General features: G+C 38.5%; 1 protein-coding gene across 11 annotated transcripts in view; it reads left to right on the top strand.

Annotated features, from left to right (window-relative positions):
• ATG7 (autophagy related 7) overlaps window positions 1-20,089 on the top strand; it is a 235,970-nt gene that overhangs the window by 99,056 nt on the left and 116,825 nt on the right. For 9 of the 11 annotated variants that reach the window (XM_033437372.2, XM_012534811.3, XM_049715541.1 and 6 more), the window contains one exon: window positions 18,517-18,639. The exons of the other annotated variants lie outside the window; for them this stretch is intronic. In XM_033437372.2, the coding sequence (XP_033293263.1) occupies window positions 18,517-18,639 (123 nt within the window). The remainder of the gene's footprint in view (window positions 1-18,516; window positions 18,640-20,089) is intronic. 11 annotated transcript variants of the gene reach the window in all.

The following is a 20,089-nucleotide window of genomic DNA, read 5'->3' as shown; positions in this document are numbered from 1 at the left end:
GTGTTTACCTCGGAAAGGCAGGTAGGGTGTCGTGATTGGGAGGTGGCTTTGTAGGGACTTCTGATGTGCTGATGTTCTTGACTGGGTACTAGAGGTTTACTGTAGAGTGCTCTACAGTATTTTAAGCTATGTATTCCATTTTACTTTTCTGTGTTATTTCACAAGAAAAAAGGTTACAATAATAAATAGGCATTCTGCATGCAGGCACAGCCATCATTTACACTATTCTCTTTGCCAGATGTGAAGGGTCTCAACCTGACACAACTGCTTTTCAGAGCATGGTCATCCACCTGAAAGTTTCTAATGTAAGAATTTCTAGAGAGCAGAGGTGGCCTACTGGTAGATCACACAACTCAACAACCTTAGGCCATAAGAGACGGAGTCCAAAGGAACTACCTACACCACACTGAATTTAAGCCAGTTTATATCTACTTTTTGAAATTGAGACTACTGTTTCCTCTTACGCCCAGCACTCAAATACACATGCCTGCAGAGGCTAGGCCAATAAACAGAGTGGAGAGGACTAGGTTGAAGACAACAGGAAATGAATGGGAACTGTGGCCAGCTAGAACTCGAATTCTCTATGAAGGGCAGCTGTGGCCCAACTCTGGCTGATTATTTATGTGCAAAATTGGGAATGACGTTGCCAGATTTTCTGATTTTTTTTTTTAATTTTAAGGGTACGTGGAAATCTGAATTTTAATGTGAAAGCACCTGACTTTTAAGTGTTGGACCAAGCATAACTTCCCCCTCCCCCAAGTATTCCATGTATCAAACCAAATCTGTGTCTGGGCTATTTCCATCCAGTGGCTGTTAGTTTATGGCAGTAACCTCAAGGGCCATGCAGATGGAGATAGAGAATAATGTATAAAATAATTCAGTATAATCAAGTACCTAATTTTTCTCAATGGAGCTTGCTTGCCAAATATGTGCTAGTATAATTATCAGCCCCCAAATTAAAAGAAATTCGCTGAACCAAAATTCACACATTGCAAGACTCACTTGGGGTAATAAGCTTTTTTAATGAGACCTGGCTCTCAAGGGGTACTAAAACTTTTTATCATAAAGAATTTATTAAAGGGATTGACTAAAACTGCTAAATAAACAGTAATATCACACGAAGTAATTTCTTTTAGGAGGAATAGCTAAAGATGAGTTTTTAACATTAATTTAAAGGGAATGTACATGCTTCTTCATAGGTTGAGTCTCAAGAGAATGTGCTCCTGTTTGGATATAGCAGGTGTTTTCAAACGGACCCACGGCATCTGTGTCATCTGAGAACTCACTAGAAATGCAAATTCGTAGATCCCACCCTAGACCTAATTAATCACAGACTCTGGGGGTGGAACCCATCTCTGTTTTAACAAGCTCTCCAGGGGATTCTGATGCGTGCTCCAGTTTGAGAATCACTGCTCTGTAGTTTTTGTGCTTTGTGACTTACTTTGAAAAATGAATTTAGAAAGTTTTACTTTGTTATGTTAAGGTTGCAGGTGTATTTTTTTAATTAACTTTTCTTACAGCTTGTTTTGGTTATTTACGTACCATACAATTCACCCATTTATTTTTTTAATAAATTTATCTATATTTTATTTATTTATTTTTGGCTGCGTTGGGTCTTCGTAGCTGTGTGCGGGCTTTCTCTAGTTGTGGCGAGCGGGGGCTACTCTTCGTTGTGGTGTGCGGGCTTCTCACTGCGGTGGCTTCTCTGGTTGCGGAACATGGGCTCTAGGCATGCGGACTTCAGTAGTTGTGGCACGCTGGCTCAGTAGTTGTGGCTCACGGGCTCTAGAGCGCAGGCTCGGTAGCTGTGGCGCACGGGCTTAGCCGCTCCGCGGCATGTGGGATCTTCCCAGACCAGGGATCGAACCCATATCCCCTGCATTGGCAGGTGGATTCTTAACCACTGTGCCACCAGGGAAGTCCCTCAATTGTTTTTTTTTTTTTTTTAAGTCATGGAATCCTCCAAATGATCCTTCGAAGAATATCTCCAGGATGTTAGAGTCTTTTAAAAAGATGACTAAGAAAAGTTGCATCCCTAAAAATTCTGTTTTAAAGTGAGATTTGTATGACAGTAGATGCAATTATATCCTCTTTCCGCCTTTCTTGTCTGCTACTCATAGAGAGATGTATTTTTCAAGGGTATTTTTTTATTGTTAAGGGCATTAGGGGGAAGGAAGTAAGAGAGTTTTTTGGGTTTTGCTTTTTTAATTGTAGGCATTTCAGCTTGTTTGTGTTCAGATGAAAATGTTAAGAAGGGATACTTCTTGGGCTTCCCTGGTGGCGCAGTGGTTGAGAGTCCGCCTGCCGATGCAGGGGACATGGGTTCGTGCCCCGGTCCGGGAAGATCCCACATGCCGCGGAGCGGCTGGGCCCGTGGGCCATGGCCGCTGAGCCTGCGCGTCTGGAGCCTGTGCTCCACAACGGGAGAGGCCACAACAGTGAGAGGCCCGCGTACCGCAAAAAAAAAACAAAACAATGGTTAAGATGGTAAATTTATGTTATATACATTTTACCTCAGTAAAAACACTGGGGAAAAAAAGATGGTACCCCTTATACAGAAACACTGAATTTCCAGAAGAAAGCTGTAACCTAGAGCAGGCTCTTTGTAAATATTTGAATAAATGTATTGAGTGATTCGGGCTGTAATTATTCTTGGAGTGGCTTCTTTTGCATTTTTCCAATTTGCCTTCTTGTCGATTTCTATCAGTATTTAAAATAAGCCCTCCTCAAATTTATGACCTACAATAAGTTTTAGAAGAGTAGATTAATTGGTCAGAGCATCCATTTGTAAATATTTTGGTCATTATAATATCCTGTTCATTAACCAACTCAATTTTTTAATCAGTTCAATTTTGTAATGTCAGATTATTTGAGAAAACCTCATTTTGAGAATTAAAAAGAGTTAGTTTTATAGATTTGGATAAAGTTGCTCATGGCTTATTTTCTTTTTTTTCCTTTTTTTTTTTTTTGTCGGGGGTGGAGGATGCAGGTTAGATTTTCTACAAAGGATCTCCACTAGTTCTTTGATCCTCTTCTACTTCCCAAAACTTGAAGGTTATGAAACCTCCTCAAGAGAACTTACTCTTTCTTCTCTCCCTTTCTCTTCACCATATGTATTTCTTTATTTTCCCAAGAATCTTCAGAAGTATTGTTAATCTTTTAAAATGATAAACTAGACTTGGTGCTTATTTAGCTCGAAAAAACTGTCATTGGAAATGACACATTGTTGAGTAAGCATTCCCTAGCAGTCCACAGATTGATGGGGGCAGGGTTAAGTTCATCTCTCTGACCCTCCCTCCCTGCAGCCAGGCTGCAGGCTGCTTTATAGACACCCTATGTTGAATCCTGATACTAACAGCTGATTGTATGTTTGTCTTTTTTTAAGTTAAGGTAAAATTCATATACCATAAAATTCACCATTTTAAAGTGTAAAATTCATTGGTTTTTTAATATATTCATGAGTTTGTGCAGCCATGATGCTATCTAATTCCAGAATAATTTCACCCCCAAAACAAAGCTGTATCCCGATTCACAACCTTCCCCTAGACCCTGGCAAGCACATTCTGTCTCTATGGATTTTCCTATTCTGGACACTTGGTATAAAGAAAATTATAGCATGGTCTTTTGTGAATGGCTTCTTTCACTTAGCATAATGCTTTCAAGGTTCGTTTATGTTGTAGCATGTGTCAGCACTTCATTCCTTTTCATGGGTGAATAATACTCCATTGTACAGATACACCATATGTTTATCCATTCAACAATTGATGGATATTTGACTATTATGAGTTTTTTGGCTACTATGGATAATGCTACTATAAACATTTGTGTGCAAGTTTTTGTGTGAACAAATGTTCTCAGTTGTTCTGGCTATGTACCTAGGAGTATAATTATTGGGTCACATGGTAACTCTATGCTTAACATTTTGTGAAACTGCCAAAACTGTTTTCCACAACCTGTACCATTTTAAATTCCCATCAGCAGTGTAGGAGGGTTTCGATTCTCCTCTTCCTCGTTGACACTTGTTATTGTCTCCTTTTTATTATAACTATCCTACTGAGTATGAAGTGGTATCTCATAGTGGTTTTGATTTGCATTTCCCTAAAGACAAATGATGTTGAGCATCTTTTCATGTGCTTGTTGGCTATTGGTATAGCTTTTTTTTTTTTTGAGAAGTGTCTGTTAAATTCCTTTGCCTATTTTTAAATTGAGTTGTTTGTCTTTTTATTGATACGTTTAAGGGGTTTTGATCTATTCTGGATACTGAACTCTTGTCAGGTACATAATTTATAAATATTTTCTCCGGTAGCTTGTCTTTTCACTTTGTTAACATATCCTTTGAGGCACAGTAGTTTTTAATTTTGATGAAGTCTTAATTTTTGTTTCCTTTGGTCGTCTATGGTTTTGTTGTCATAGCTAAGAAACTTTGTCCCACCCAAGGTCATAAAGATTTACTATGATTTCTTCTAAGAGTGTAATTGTTTTAGCTCTTACATTTAGATCTGTAATCCATTTTCAGTTACTTTTTGTATAATGGTCTATGGTATGGGTCCAACTTCATTCTTCTGCATGTAGATACTCAGTTGTTCTAGCACTGTTTGTTAAAGAGACTATTCTTTGCTTCATTAAATTATCTTGTCACTCTTGCTAAAAAAAAAAAAAAAGTAAGGGTTTATTTTTGGACTCTCAATTCTATTCCATTGATCTGTATGTCTGTCCTTATGCTAATGCCACGTAGTACTGATTATTGTATCTTTCTAGTAAGTTTTGAAATCATGAAGTGTGAGATCTCCAACTTTGTTCTTTTTCAAGATTATTTTGGCTGTTCTAGGTCCCTTACATTTCCATATGAATTTGAGGATCAGTTTGTCAATATCCATCATTCCTACTAAGAGCCAGCTGGGATTGCATTGAATAGTAGACCAGTTTGGTCATTGTTACCATTTTACTAGTATTAAGTTTTGCAAGCCATTGAACTTGGGATGTCTTTGTATTTATTTTGTTCTTTAATTTTTTTCAATGGAGTTTTGTAGTTTTTAGTGTACGTGTTATTACAATTATTTTGTTAAAGTTATTCTTAGATATTTTATTGGTTTTTGATGCTATTGAAAGTGGAGTTGTTTTCTTAATTTCTTCTTTGAATTGTTCATTGCTAGTGTGTAGAAATACAATTGATTTTTGTATATGGCTCTTGTATCCTGCAGCCCTGCTGTGCTTATTTTGTTCTAAGGGGTTTTGTGTGTGTGGTTTCCTTTGGCTTTTCTATATACAAGATCATGTCATCTGCAAATAGAGATAGTTTTACTTCTCTTGAATCCAGTTTTTTTTTTTTTTTTTTTTTTTTTTTTTGGCTGCACTGTGTGTGGCTTGTGAGATCACTGGACCGCCAGGGAATTCCCCAGATTCAAGCTAGGTAGATGCCTTTTATTTCTTTTTCTTGCCTATTACCCAGAGTCAAAACGTCCAATACAGTGTTGAATAGCAGTGGTGAAAGTAGACATCCTTGTCTTGTTCCTGATATTAGTAGGAAAACTTTGAGTCTTTCACCATTAAGTATAATGTTGATGATTATTGATGCTCTGCAACAGGTTGAGGAAATTCTCTTCTGTTTCTAGCTTGTTGAGTGTTTATTGTCATGAAAAGGTGTTGGAATTTATTGAATGCTTTTTCTGTCTCTGTTGAGATGATCATGTGGTTTTTGTTCTTTATTCTATCAATATGGTGTATTACATTGATTTATTTTCATATATTGAACTAACCTTGCTTTCCAGGGATAAATCCCACTTTCTCATGGTGTATAATTCTTTTTATATGTTGCTGGATCCAGTTTGCTAGTACTGTACTGAAGATTTTTACATTTATATTCATAAGGGACATTTCTTTGTGTTGTCTTTTCCGGTTCTAGTATCAGGATACTACTGGCCTCAGAGAGTGAGTTAAGACATGTTTCCTCTGTTTTTGTTTTTTGGGAGTTTGTGAAAGTTTGGTTAATTCTTCTTTAAATATCCAGTAGAAATCACCAACAAAGTCACTTGATCCTAGTTTTTTTGTGTGTGTGTGGGAAGTTTTTTGATTGCTTATTCGCTCTTTTTACTTTTCATAAGTCTATTCAGATTTTCTATTTCTTTCCTTTTTTTTTTTTGCGGTACGCAGGCCTCTCACTGTTGTGGCCTCTCCCGTTAGAGAGCACAGGCTCCGGACGTGCAGGCTCAGCGGCCATGGCTCACAGGCCCAGCCGCTCCACAGCATGTGGTATCTTTCCCAGACCAAGGCACGAACCCGTGTCCCCTGCGTTGGCAGGCGGACTCTCAACCACTGCACCACCAGGGAAGCCCCTTTTTTTAAAATTTTTAAAATGTTTTAAAAAAAATCTATTTTTGGTTGCTTTGGGTCTTTGTTGCTGTGCGCGGGCTTTCTCTAGTTGTGGCGAGCAGGGGCTACTCTTTGTTGTGGTGTACAGGCTTCTCATCGCGGTGGCTTTTCTTGTTGTGGAGCATGGGCTCTAGGCATGCTGGCTTCAGTAGTTGTGGCGCAGGGGCCCTAGAGTACAGGCTCAGTAGTTGTGGCGCCCAGGCTTAGCTGCTCTGCGGCATGTGGGATCTTCCCCGACCAGGGCTCAAACCCATGTGCCCTGCATTGACAGGTGGATTCTTAACCACTGTGCCACCAGGGAAGTCCCTCTATTTCTTTTTAAGTCAGTTTCAATACTTTGTGTCTTTCTAGAAGTGTGTCCATTTCATCTAGGTTATCTAGTTTATTGGCATATGGTCGTCCATGGTATTATAATCAACTTTATTTCTCTGAGATAGATAGTATTGTCCCCTCTGTCACTCTTGATATTAGTGATTTGAGTCTTCTTTTATTTTTGGTCGGTCTAGATAAAGATTTGTCAATTTTGTCGATATTTTCAAGAAACCAGCATTTTATTTATGCTCAATTCTTTATATTTCCTTCCTTCTGCTTGCTTTGTATTTAGTTTGCTTTTTGCTTTGTTTTGTTGTTAGTGTGAAAGGTTAAGTTGTTGATTTAAAGTTGTTCTTTTTTTTTTAGAGATTTAAAAAAATTATTTATATATTTTTGGCTGCCTAGTTGGGGAGAGCGGGGGCTACTCCTCATTGCGGTGCTCAGCCTTCTCATTGCGGTGGCTTCTCTTGTTGTGGAGCATGGGCTCTAGGCATGCGGGCTTCAGTAGTTGTGGCTCACGAGCTCTAGTGCGCAGGCTCAGTAGTTGTGGCGCACGGGCTTAGTTGCTCCGCGGCATGTGGGACCTTCCCAGACCAGGGCTCAAACTTGTGTCCCCTGCATTTGCAGGCAGAACCTTAACCACTGTGCCATCAGGGAAGTCCCTAAAATTGTTCTTTATTATAGACATTTATAGTTATAAATTGCTCTCTAAGCAGTGCATTCATTGCATCTCATACATTTTGGTATGTTGTGTTTATTTATTTTTTTCATCTCAAAGTGTTTTCTAATTTCCCTTGATTTTTTCCTTTGATTCACTGCTTTTAAGAGTGTGTTTTTTAATATCCACATATTTGTGAGTTTCCCAGATTTCTTTCTGTTATTGATATCTACTTTCATTCCATTGTAGTTAGAGAACATATAGTGTATGACTTCATTTTTTTATGGCCTAACACATGGTGTATCCTGGAGAATGCTTCATGTGCATTTGAGGAGAATATGTGTTCTGCTATCACTGGATATAGTGTTCTATAAATGTCTGTTAGATCTATAGTTTTGTTCAAGTACTCTATTTCCTTGCTGATCTTCTGTCTAGTTGTTATATCCATTATTGAACACGCAGTATTGATGTCTCCAACTATTATTGTTTACTTATATTTTTCCCTTCAGTTCTGTCAGTTTTTGCTTCATGTGTTTTGAGGCTGTTTGATAGGTACATGTATGATTATAATTATACATGTTTGATAGACTGACCCTTTTATCATTAGAAGATAATGTCCTTCTTTGTCTCTTAACAATGTTGAAGTCTATTTTGTCTGTTATTAGTATAGTCTCTCCACTCTCTTTTGGCTCCTATTTGCATGGAATATCTTTTTTTAAAAAGCAACTTGAGGGAATTCCCTGGTGGTCCAGTAGTTAGGACTTGGTGCTTTCACTGCTGGGGCTGGGTTCCATCCCCGGCTGGGGAACTACGATCCCACAAGCCGTGCTGCTCGGCCAAAAAAAGACTTCACTTAGATATCATTGATATATAAAAATTATATATATTTAAGGTATACAAATTAATGTTTTGATATATATATGTATATATATAGTGAAATAATCACCACAGTCAAGCTAATCAACATATCCATCACCTCCAGCACCAGTAGTTACCATTATGTGTGTGTGTGTGTTGAGAAGTTTAATTTCAGATCTATCCTATTAGCACATCTCAAGTATACAATATAGTATTGTTAACTGTCATCACCGTGCCATACATTAGATCTCTAGAGCTTACTCATCTTGCATAATTGAAAGTGCATGGAATATCTTTTTCTCTTCTTTTACTTTCAACTAATTTGTGTCTTTGAATCAAAAATGAATCTCAAGCAGACAGCATATAGTTGGATCACGCTTTTTTAATGCATTTTGCTATGTCTGCCTTTTAGTTGGAGTCTAATTCATTTACATTTAATGTAATTACTGATAAGATTTACATTTGCAATGTTGCTATTTGTTTTCTATGTGTCTCTTGTCTTTTTTCTTCCTGTATTTCTCAATTACCACCTTCTTTTGTGTTAAATAGATATTTTCTAATATACCATTTTAATTCCCTTGTATTTTTTTTATTTTTTTAGTTAATTTCTCAGTGGCTGCCCTGGAAATCACAGTTAACATCTTAATTTATAACAGTGTAATTTGGTTTATCATCAGCTTAATTTCATTAGTATACAGAAACTTTGCTGCTGTATTTTAAATCACATAGGAGAAAAAAATTACAACAGAAATATATTTAGTCTTTTTTTTTTTTTTTTTTTTGCGGTACAGGGGCCTCTTACTGTTGTGGCCTCTCCTGTTGCGGAGCACAGGCTCCGGACGCGCAGGCCCAGCGGCCATGGCTCACGGGCCCAGCCGCTCCACGGCATGCGGGATCCCCCCAGACCAGGGCATGAACCTGTGTCCCCTGCATCGGCAGGCAGACTCTCAACTACTGCGCCACCAGGGAAGCCCTATTTAGTCTTTTATATTTATCTATACCGTCACCTTTACCTGTGTTCTTTGCTAAATGTGGATTTGAGTTACTGTCTAGTATCCTTTCATTTCAGCCTGAAGGACTCCCTTTAGTGTTTCTGACAGGGCAGGTTTGCTAGTGATGAATTCTTTGTTTTCTGTTTATCTTGGAATGTGTTAATTTCTCCTTCATTTTTGAAGGTTAGTTTTGCTGGGCATGGAATCCTTGGTTGAGAGTTTCTTTTTCTCTCAGCACTTTGAGTATTTAATTACACTACTTTTGGCCCCTGTGGTTTCTTATGAGAAATTGGCTGTTAATGATTCCTTTTACATGATAGGCTCTTTCTTGTGTTTACAGGAGTGTCCCTTTGTCTTTTTACAGTTTGGTTATGTGGTATGGATCTTGTTGAGTTTATTCTACTTGGAGTTGAGCTTCTTGGATGTATAGATTAATGTTTTTCATCAAATTTGGGACGTTTTCTCCCATTATTTCCTCAAGTATTCTTTCTGCCCTTTTCTGTCTCTCCTATCTTCTGAAACCCCTATTATGCATATGTTGGTATGCTTGATGGATATTTGAAGCTGTATTCATTTTTCTTCATTCTTTTTTCTTTCTGTTCCTCAGACTGGATAGTCTCAATTGACCTATCTTCATGTTCCTCAGACTGGATAGTGTCAATTGACCTATCTTCATGTTCCTCAGACTGGATAGTCTCAATTGACCTATCTTCATGTTCAATGATTCTTTCTTCAACTTGCCCAAATCTACTGTTGAGTGTCTCTCATGAATTTTTCAGTTGTACTTTTTAACTCCAGAATGCCTCTTGGGTTCTTTTTTATAATTTCTCTATTGGTATTCTATATTTTGGTGAGGTATTGTTCTCATACTTTCTTTTAGTTACTTGTACATGTTTTTTTTAGTTCTTTGAACATACTTAAATAGTTATTTTAAAGTCTTTGTCTAGTAGGTTCCTCGGGGACAATTCTTATACACTGATTTTGTTTTTGTTTTGTGAGTAGGACATACTTTCTTGTTTCTTTGTAATTTTTTGTTGAGAACTGGACATTTTCAATAATATCATGCCACAATTCTGGGAATCAGATTCTCCCCCTTCTCTGTGGTTTATTGTTGTTATTCCTTGCTGCTCCTGTTACTTTTTATTTAGTGACTTCTCTAAACTAATTTCTTTAAGTTTGTATTCTTTGTCCTGTGTGGCCATCAAGTTTCTCCTCAGTTAACTTAGTGGTCATCTAATGATTGGATAGAGATTTTCTTAAATGCCTGGAACCAGTAAGTCCCCCAGTCTTTGCTGGGGGGCTCTGTGTGCATACTGGGGCATGCCTTCTGGGCTCAGATGGGCAGTTAAGAACCCTGCCTTACCCTTCATGTCCTACTTGCACACATCCTCGCGATCAGCTAGAGGTGAGAGCTTAAGGCCTTCTCAGATCTTTCCTGAGCATGTGCATGACTTTGGGCATGCACCTAGCTCTGTGCCTGTGCATAGTCTTCTAGATTCCTAAGATTATGGAATTCCCCCAGATTTTCCTTTTAAGCTTTTTAGTCAGCTCTTTGTTGCTTCAACTGTTATTTAACATCTCAGGAGATCACAGTGTTAAACAGTTGCTCCTGATACTTTTCAACAACTGGTCCCAGGAAAAAGGCTTTCACACAGGGTGAGTTCTGAGTTTGGTTGAATAAAGACAACAAGCAAGTAGGGTCTTCCTTCCAAACAAGTGACAGTTTTGTGAATATGGGGTCAGAGCTCCTTCAGAGCTCCAAATTGCCTCCTCCAGTGGCTGCCAGGCTTGTTTTCAGTGTGGTAGTGTGTTGGTTTTCAAGGCTACAGTCAAGCTAGAAGGGGAAAAGGGACGGAAATGGGGCAAGTTAAAAATACCACAAACCTCATTGTTTTTACTGTGAATCAGCTGCTTTTCTTAATTTCTCCTCAGATTTTGTTAGTATTCTCTTTTCTTTTATGGAAGAGAGCATTTCCAGAGGTCCTTATTCCACTATTTTCACTGACATCACTTTGTGTCATCTTTTCTGTACTTATCAAGCCCTATTTAGTGATAATAATTGTATTCTGAGTAATAAATGCAAAAAAAGGTAATAAATGAATAGCATTTCTGTTGCTCTTTGTAAACCATTCTTTGTCAGTGATTCAAGTCATAATCTTTTTTTTAATCTAAGTGGGGAGATAGGTATGGAGTTGGATCCCCATTGTAGAAATGAGCAGACTCAGAAAGATGAAGTGTTTTGCCCAGTGTTGCCAAATTACTGTCCATTGCATTTTGACTCCCAGTTTTCAGTTCTTTCCTTCTACTCAGTTGGCCTCAGTAAATTTGTGATTTTGGTACATGAAGATACCAAGATGTAATATTATTTGGCTTTTTTTTAGTACAGTTGTATGTTGCACCATAAGAAGTTTAGTTAAAATACTAAAGTGTTGGAACTTTCATACCATTGTCAATTATCTCAATTTGAAAGCTATTCAGTGTTTTGATTTAAAATCTCCTGTATCCTTTAAATTACCATTGTGCCCATTTTACATTTGGATGCCTAAGAAAAAGGTACACTATACAGTGACTTTAGGGGAAGGACAAGAGACTTATCTGTTCTATATTTTTGACATGCCAATAATTATCCTGATTAATGCTATAATTTTGACATGCTATTACATGTTTCTTTAACTTTGCTTGTGTTTTTATTTATATTATGAAATTAGATCAATTTACAGGAAAGAAGAACTAATCTTAAAAATCTCGTATCTTTTCAGACTCACTTTTTAAAAATTTTTATACAATTCTTAAAGGTTACATTCCATTTACAGTTATTGCAAAATATTGGCTATATTCCCTGTGTTGTACAATACATCCTTGTAACCTGTCTTACACCCAATACTTTGTACCTCCCACTCCAACCCTGTATTGCCCCTGCTATTAAATATCTTGAACTCAGAGCTGCCCTCCTTTTTTAAAGTTTGACCTTATAAGTCCTACCTGTGTCTAAATAGAGTAAGTTAACAGCAGCTGATTTAGTTAGGATGATAGCTACGTGTTTCCATATGAAGCCGTTTTCTCATCCATTATCTGCTTTATATCACTGACGTATATAGAAATAGGAACAAAGTTACTGAACATCCGGTTGATATTTGAAAATGCCATCGACTGCTGACTACCAGGGACAGTGAGGCAGAGTATTTCTTTCAATCCCTTTGGCAACTCAGTGTGCCATGGAGAGTAGTGGGGTCAGAGAAGACAAAAGGGAAAAATGATCACCGGGAGTGGAATTAATCAAGGAAGACTTCTTGCAGTTGATACTTGAGCTGAACTTTGAAGTGCAAGACCTCATTTGATAGGAAAGACAAGAGATTGTTCTAGGTAGGCCAGCACCAAGAGGTAATGGGAAGGGAGCTGAAGCTTTTCCAAGGTGATGGTCCCAGGAAGGAGCTGGGAGTAGTGAAGGTGGAACAGTCATGTTGTAAGGGCTGCTGAAATCAGGGCTTTTTTCCTCTTCTTTGATTCTTTTTTATGATGATGAGAGAAATCCCAGGGCACCAAGAGACAGAAACTGATCAAGGGGCTTCCTGGTGTTACTAGCCGTGCTTCCAGCTCATTATCCAAAGTGGGGGCTTCTCTACCCTGGCATGGCTCCCTCAGCAAAAGTACTGGAAAACAGAGAGTTTTGCCCTCAACTTGAAGTAAAGTCTCTGCAGACGACTGGGTGACTGTCCCTCAGAAGGGAGTGTTTTGACTCTTCTGTCATGGATTCTCATAGGATGGGAACTAAGGGTCCTGGTGGCTTCTAGCCATACTCTTTTATTACCCTATCTGGGATATTGGGCAAGCTTTTCCTAAGTTTTTTTTTTAGAAATCATGACCCATGTATATTTTTAAATCATCAAGAGCAAATAAGTACAATTTCTAAACAACAAAGACTTTAAATAAGAGTTTTGCAGACACTGCGTGTTCCCATCCCCTTTTGAAAATATATTAGCTATTTTTTTAGGTAGGGCACACAGTTCCTCTTGTCCTTGCTTAAGAATAACAGACAAGAGTTGCAAACTGTGAATCCATTCTGCTTCTCATGAACTGAAAGTCATTGCATGGTGTAGTCAGGAGATCTTAGACTCTATGAAAGGCATTCCACAGAGAGCCGTCCAACAATTGGAGGATGCTGGAGGGACTTAAATGCCTAGCTGGACAGTATAGTTTTGATCTAGTAGCCACCAAAGAGTCTCAGCCAGAGAAGTGATATTCCTAAAATCATGTTTTAAGAAGAGATTCTACCATCTTTGTCCAGGGGTATGTGCTCATATACATCATGAATAAAGATAACCTAGCCTTACAGAATAGTTAAGTAAGGAAAATTGTGTCCGTTAGGAAAGGATCTGTATCTTTATACTGAAAGAGTCATTATTATTTCTCTACTTAGCAAAGTACCTTTAGAATACTTACAGCCTTCCAAAATGTAATGTGTACAAGACCACATCTTATATAATTTACTTAAGAGGTGTTCTATGTTTTATGTTTTATGACAGGTTGTTGCAGTGCTCAAATTCATTGTGATAGTATCTTTTATTTTTGGTAATTTAAAACACATTTTTCCCCTTTAAGAAGGTTAAGATGTGTGTAGAGGAAAAAAAACTCCTCCTACGTTTTATAAGCTGCTTATACTTGTAACACAGATTAACTTTCCTGCACATAAAGGGAATACTGGAAAACTCTTGCATGATTAAATATGCCCCTAAGGGATTAAATTTTTCCACATATTTTTCAAGCCAGAGCTATTAATAATGCTTCACCCTTAAACTTGCTGTACATCCTGATTATGGGGGAGGCCTTCACTCATTCTGCCCTTGCTGCTAGTTTTTTCACTGTCCAGGTTTGTAGCACTACACAGTTAGGTGTGGAAACGTAGGCTTGAAATCTGAGAATAAGTAAGGTCTGACAAAGTGCCATCTCTGGAGTTACTCCAAATTTTTTTTTCAAAGTTTGTGCCCGTTTTTCACTCCCATGTCTTCTTTTTTTTTTCTTTTAACCTTAATGGAAACCTAGCACAAAGTAGCTGTTTAATTAGTTTAGTAGTTCACCCAGGAATAAGTGATCACTGGATGGACCTAGAGATTACCATACTAAGTGAATTAAGACAGAAAGAGAAAGACAGATACCATATGATATCACTTTTGTGGGATCTAAAAAAAAATACAAATGAACTTACTTACAAAATGGAAATAGACCCACAGGCAGAGAAAACTAACATATAGTTACCAAGGGGGAAAAGAGAGGAGGGATAAATTAGGAGTTTGACATCAACATATACATACTACTGTATATAAAATAGATAACCAACACGGACCAACTCTATAGCACAGGGAATTATACTCAGTATTCTGTAATAACCTGTATGGGGAAAGAATCTAAAAAGAATATACAGGGCTTCCCTGGTGGCCAGTGGTTGAGAGTCCGCCTGCCGATGCAGGGGATACGGGTTCGTGCCCCGCTCCGGGATGATCCCACATGCCGCGGAGCGGCTGGGCCCGTGAGCCATGGCCGCTGAGCCTGCGCGTCCAGAGCCTGTGCTCCGCAACGGGAGAGGCCACAACAGTGAGAGGCCCACCAAAAAAAAAAAAAAAAAAAAAGCTAAAAGAATATATATATATCTGAATCACTTTGCTGAATACCTGAAACTAACACAACATCATAAATGAACTATATGTCAATTAAAAAATAAATTGAAAAAATAAAAACAGCAATATTAATATCATGCCTCTTAAAAAAAAAAAAGTGAGTTCACTAAACACACAGCATTTAGCATTTCAAAAAAGATCACTTACTTTCTATGCACATTTTTCCTGAGATAACATTCTGGTTTGTAAGGACTCCCATAATTACTGAGGCATTCAATTACTAAGTGCCTTTTTATCCAGGCATTGGATTGTCAAATTAATTTACTGTGGCTAATCAGCCAAAGACTGTACTTCGTTAATGCCTTGGGGCAACAGTCATCCCCTGCCTCTCCAGCTCTCCACGTCCCGTCTCTCTGTCCCTCCAGCCTGCAGGTCTTTCCTCACCAGCCTCAGGTCCCTTCATCGCTGCTCACTAGCCCCTCAAATTCTTTGACCCTTTCTGGCCAGTCCTCAAGCTTATTAGATGGGTCCTTAACTACCTTTCTCCCCAAACTTACATTTTCTGTCCTGAGCAGGGGCTTTAGATTGCTTAGCACTCTTCATGCGCTGCTGATTAGCTGCCCTTCTCACATTCCCCACCCAGCTGCCCCAGACTGTCATCACCCCCCTCAAGCTCCATGTCCCACCCCATCCCCTTTTCTGGCAGCAGATGACCTTGCTGCCTGCTGTTCAGACCATAGAGTTCCTCGGCCCCCAGTTCCCTTCTCTCCTAACTTAACATTTCAACTGCTTTGCTGGTCCCTACCTACACACTTCTGTGCCCGGGGCAGAGCCACCCCTCTAGCTCCAACTTCTTCATTAGGACTTTAGAGTTCTTCCTCTTCTTCTGAGAACTTTCTCCAGCACTGAAGAAAAAAATAAAAACTAAGTTGAGATTTTAATATTATTTGACGAAGTAATATGTGCACATGGTTTTAAAAATTCATGTAGTGTAGAAGAATGTACAGAGGCAACTACTTGATGTCAGGTGTGTGTGTATGTGTGTGTGTGTCTGTGTGTGTATGTGTGTGTATTCTTCCAGAGATATTATATGCAAAAACAAGCCTATGCGTATGTGCATTTCCCTTTCTTCCTCTCTCCTTCTCCACCTTTATTTTAAAAATATTAATACTAGACCCATGGTCTGGACATTGCTTTTTAATATATCGCTGTCTTGGAAATCAGTTTATGTTAGTACTATAGAACCACCTCCTCCTTTTTTTTTTTAATCTTTATTGGATTATAATTACTTCACAATACTGTGTTAGTTTCTGTTGCACAGAAGGTGAATCAGCCATATGCATACATGTATCCCCGTATCTCCTCCCTCTTGCATCTCCCTCCCACCCTCCCTATCCCACCTCTCTAGGTCATCACAAAGCACCTAGCTGATCTGCTTGTGCTATGCTGCTGCTTCCCGCTAGCTAACTATTTTACATTCGGTAGTGTATATATGTCGATGCTGCTCTCACTTCGCCCCAGCTTCCTGCTCCCCCCACTGTGTCCTCAAGTCCATTCTGTACGTCTACGTCTTTATTCCTGCCCTGCCACTAGGTTCATCAGTACAAATTTTTTTTTTTTTTAGATTCCATATATATGTGTTAGCACTACAATGAGGTATCACCTCACACCAGTCAGAATGGCCATCATCAAAAAATCTAGAAACAGTAAATGCTGGAAAGGGTGTGGTGAAAAGGGAACCCTCCTACACTGTTGGTGGGAATGTAGATTGATACAACCACTATGGAGAACAGTATGGAGGTTCCTTAAAAAACTAAAAATAGAACTGCCTCATTCTTTTAATGGATCCTGATTATGTCCTTGATTGTAAATATACCACAATTTAGTTAATTAGTCCCCTTTAAAAGGGTAGTTATTCTTAATCTTTTGTTGCTGCAAACGGTGTTGCAGTGAGTGTCCTTACACATCAGTCTTTGTGCCCATGTAGGCAGGGTAAAAGCAGGAATGGTGTGGGCATGCTGCTTAAGAGTCAACATTCTCATCATCAGGTTTCCTTTAAAATGTCTACTATGTAAACTAAAAGATAATTGAATATTGAAGAATATTGGAAAAAAGGGAATCACAATTCCCCAACCCTCAACAACAACAAAAAGTCTTTGAAAAGTCTTTGAAGTGGAATTGCTGGATTGAAGGGCTTATACATTTTTATTTCTGAATGGAGAAAAAAAATTTCTAATTCTTTTTTCTATATCGTGTGTCATTGCTTCTCCAACCTTTCTGTTCATGTGTTGATTTCTTAGATTTATCTTCAATGTCTGCTGTCTTTTTGAAACTTTCATCTCTTTATTTATTGAGTTCTGAGAGAATTTCCAAGGCATAATGGTTCAGTGTTTGCTTTTTGCAGTTCACAGTTCTTATGATTGTTGAATTCCTAAACGTGATAGTCATTTTTTGCGTGTGTGTGTGGTTTGCTTTTAGGTAGTCATATGTTCTTACATTGTTCTCAGAAGACTAGTGGTCTCCTATCTTTTGATCTTTTTGTTGAAGGACAACATGTATATGAAAACATGCTTGATAGTTTTTCACAAAGTATACCTTTGTAACCAGAACCCAGATAAAAGAACAAATATTACCAACGTCTCAGGACCTCTCCTGTGCCCAATTCCAATTACAGTCCTTCAATGGATAACCGCTCTCCTGACTTTTACACCACAGGTTCATTTAAAAAAAAAAAACTTTATGTAATTGTAATCCTGTAGCACATTATGTTTGTGAGAATTATGTATATTGTTGCGTGTAGTTGTCTGTTTATTTCTGTATGATATTCCATTGTATGAATAAACCACAGTTTGTTAATTCATTCTACTGTTGATGGACACTTGTGTAGTTTCTAGTTTGAGGCTATCATGAATAGTGCTTCTATGGATACTTTTGTTCAGGTCTTTTGATGCACATATGTACATATTTTTTGTTGGATGTATATATCTAGGAGTAGAATTTCATGATCACAGGGCATATACATGTTAAACCTCTAAAGCAGTTATCTCATTTTGCCTTCTGATGAGAATACTGGTGGTTCCACCTCCTTGTCAGTACTTGGTATTTTCTGTGTTTTTCATTTTAGCCATTCTGGTAGGTATGAATTAGTAGTTCATTGTGGTTTTAGTTGTCATTTTCCTGGTAACTTGTAATGTTGAGCAACTTTTCATATGTTTATTGACTATTTGGGCAACTTCTTTTGTGATATGCCTGGTGAAATTCATTTTTACATTAAAAAAAATTTTTTTAATACATTTTACTAGCAGGTAGGCCACATTTCCCACCCTTTTGTCCCCAGCATTTCCCTTTATCCTTAAAAAATTTTTTTCTTGGCTCTTCTCTTGACTATTATTTTTCTCCTAAAAAGTGAACTTTAGAATCAGCAACCTCAACTCTTCTAGAAGTTTCAGTGAATTTGCATGTAACTTACTTTGTTGGAGAAATACCATCATCTAAATTGGAAGATGATGTTGTCATTCTTTCTAAGAAAGAGAAAATAATAAATCCTAAGCCCTCACAGTTGTTTGCCTACCATATTGATTTTTCCCATATTTAATTTTTAATTCTAGTTTTAATTCCATTTTTGACAAGTGATTATTAGAAGTGAAACTCTCTTAATATGCATTTAAAGCCTACAGCCCCCTTAAATACATCTATATGTATAAATATCTTACAGGTTCTTGATCAGTATGAACGAGAAGGATTTAATTTCCTGGTGAAGGTGTTTAATTCTTCACATTCCTTCTTAGAGGATTTGACTGGTCTTACGTTGCTGCATCAGGAGACCCAGGCTGCTGAGGTAAGACTAAAACATGCATTTTGTTCAGAAGGCTGATGTGTTTCAAACCTGTTTGATAATTGGATTTATGGAAAAGGAAGGAAGCAGTTCATTACAGTTTTTCCTTAGGACAAAATCGCTAAATAAGTCTGCTACTTATCAGAAAATGAACCTTCTGCAGTTGCTGGATGACGCAGTGTGCAGGTATTGTGTGGTAGGTTCCAAATGCACAAAATTGCTGATAAAGGAAGTACAGGTTATTGATTTCCAAGCACCTCTGGTCCTTAACTGAAGAACAGCATGCCTGTGGCCCTTGGAGGGTTGGCTGTGATGTCCATACATCAAAATGCAAGTCAGGGAAGACATTGGACTCTGGCCATGTCTTTTATTTCACAGCTGAACCCATCTTTGTAGGCCACTGAACCTCACCACGAAATGGCTTCCTCAGTTACAACCTAAGAGAGTTTTGTTTTGCTTGTCATTTAGAATATTTTGCAAATCGTAATTTCCTGGGTTGCTACCAGTGTGCGTGTGTGTGTGTGTGTGTGTGTGTGTGTGTGTGTGTGTGTGTGTGTTTTAAGACTGGGATTACAAACTAGATTATCATTTTGCTTTTCCAAATGCTCACTGTACTTAGAAAAGGGTATGCTGTGTATGTGTGGCACCGCTGGGTCACTTGGCCAAACAGACAGTTCCTCAAAATGGATGAATGAGATTAAATGAGATTAAACCAACATCTGCCCCCGCCATTCCCTACCCACCTCCAACCCCCACCCCACCCCACCCCCACCCAGTAGCCTAGGTAAAGAAGCTCTTAGGAAAAATGTGGCCTGTCATAGCGTTTCCGCAAGCTGCATAAGGAAAACCTGGAGTGCCTGTATCCTATGGGAGTGGAATACTTGCAAAGTTACCATCAGTCCCATAGTAACTGATGTTGAGAGTAAGATAGTTCCTCTGTTGAGTAACAGATGTTGAGTAACATAGTTGATTGATTTCTGTCTGGGGTTTTGTATGCTCAACATTGGGGGAAGCCCCAGTGGTCAGTGAGTGATGGTCAAGCCCAATACTGCAGTAGCTGGTGGTGAAAAGGCTGGTGTTTGGAAGACTGGAACTAGCCCTGAGTATAGGAAAACGATGTAGAAATAGCAGAAGGAAATCTTGTGAAGGTTTCAGCAGCCACCCCAGAAAATCATGGTAGTGCGCTCTAGTGCTAGACTTAGAGCTGAAGCTGATTCTTCTTTGACTTGATTGGGTGTCCTCTGGGCGTTCAGCAGATGCAATCTTCCACTTATGACCAATAGTTAGACCCACATAGGGTATCTCAGCTTCATTTTCAGGAGATGAATGGCATCTCTACAGGACTTTAAGAGATGTTGAGATGTTCCTCAGAGCTGTGATTGGCTTCCCAGACATGGTTCAGAGTATTATGTTGATCATGGCTGCCATTTTTTCTTTTGAGCAGCACTGATGG

This window comes from Orcinus orca, chromosome 10, assembly GCF_937001465.1.
Source record: "Orcinus orca chromosome 10, mOrcOrc1.1, whole genome shotgun sequence".
Classification (NCBI taxonomy): Eukaryota; Metazoa; Chordata; class Mammalia; order Artiodactyla; family Delphinidae; genus Orcinus; species Orcinus orca.
The sequence above is the reverse complement of the archived record's forward strand: the minus strand, read 5'-3'. Positions and strand labels throughout refer to the sequence as shown.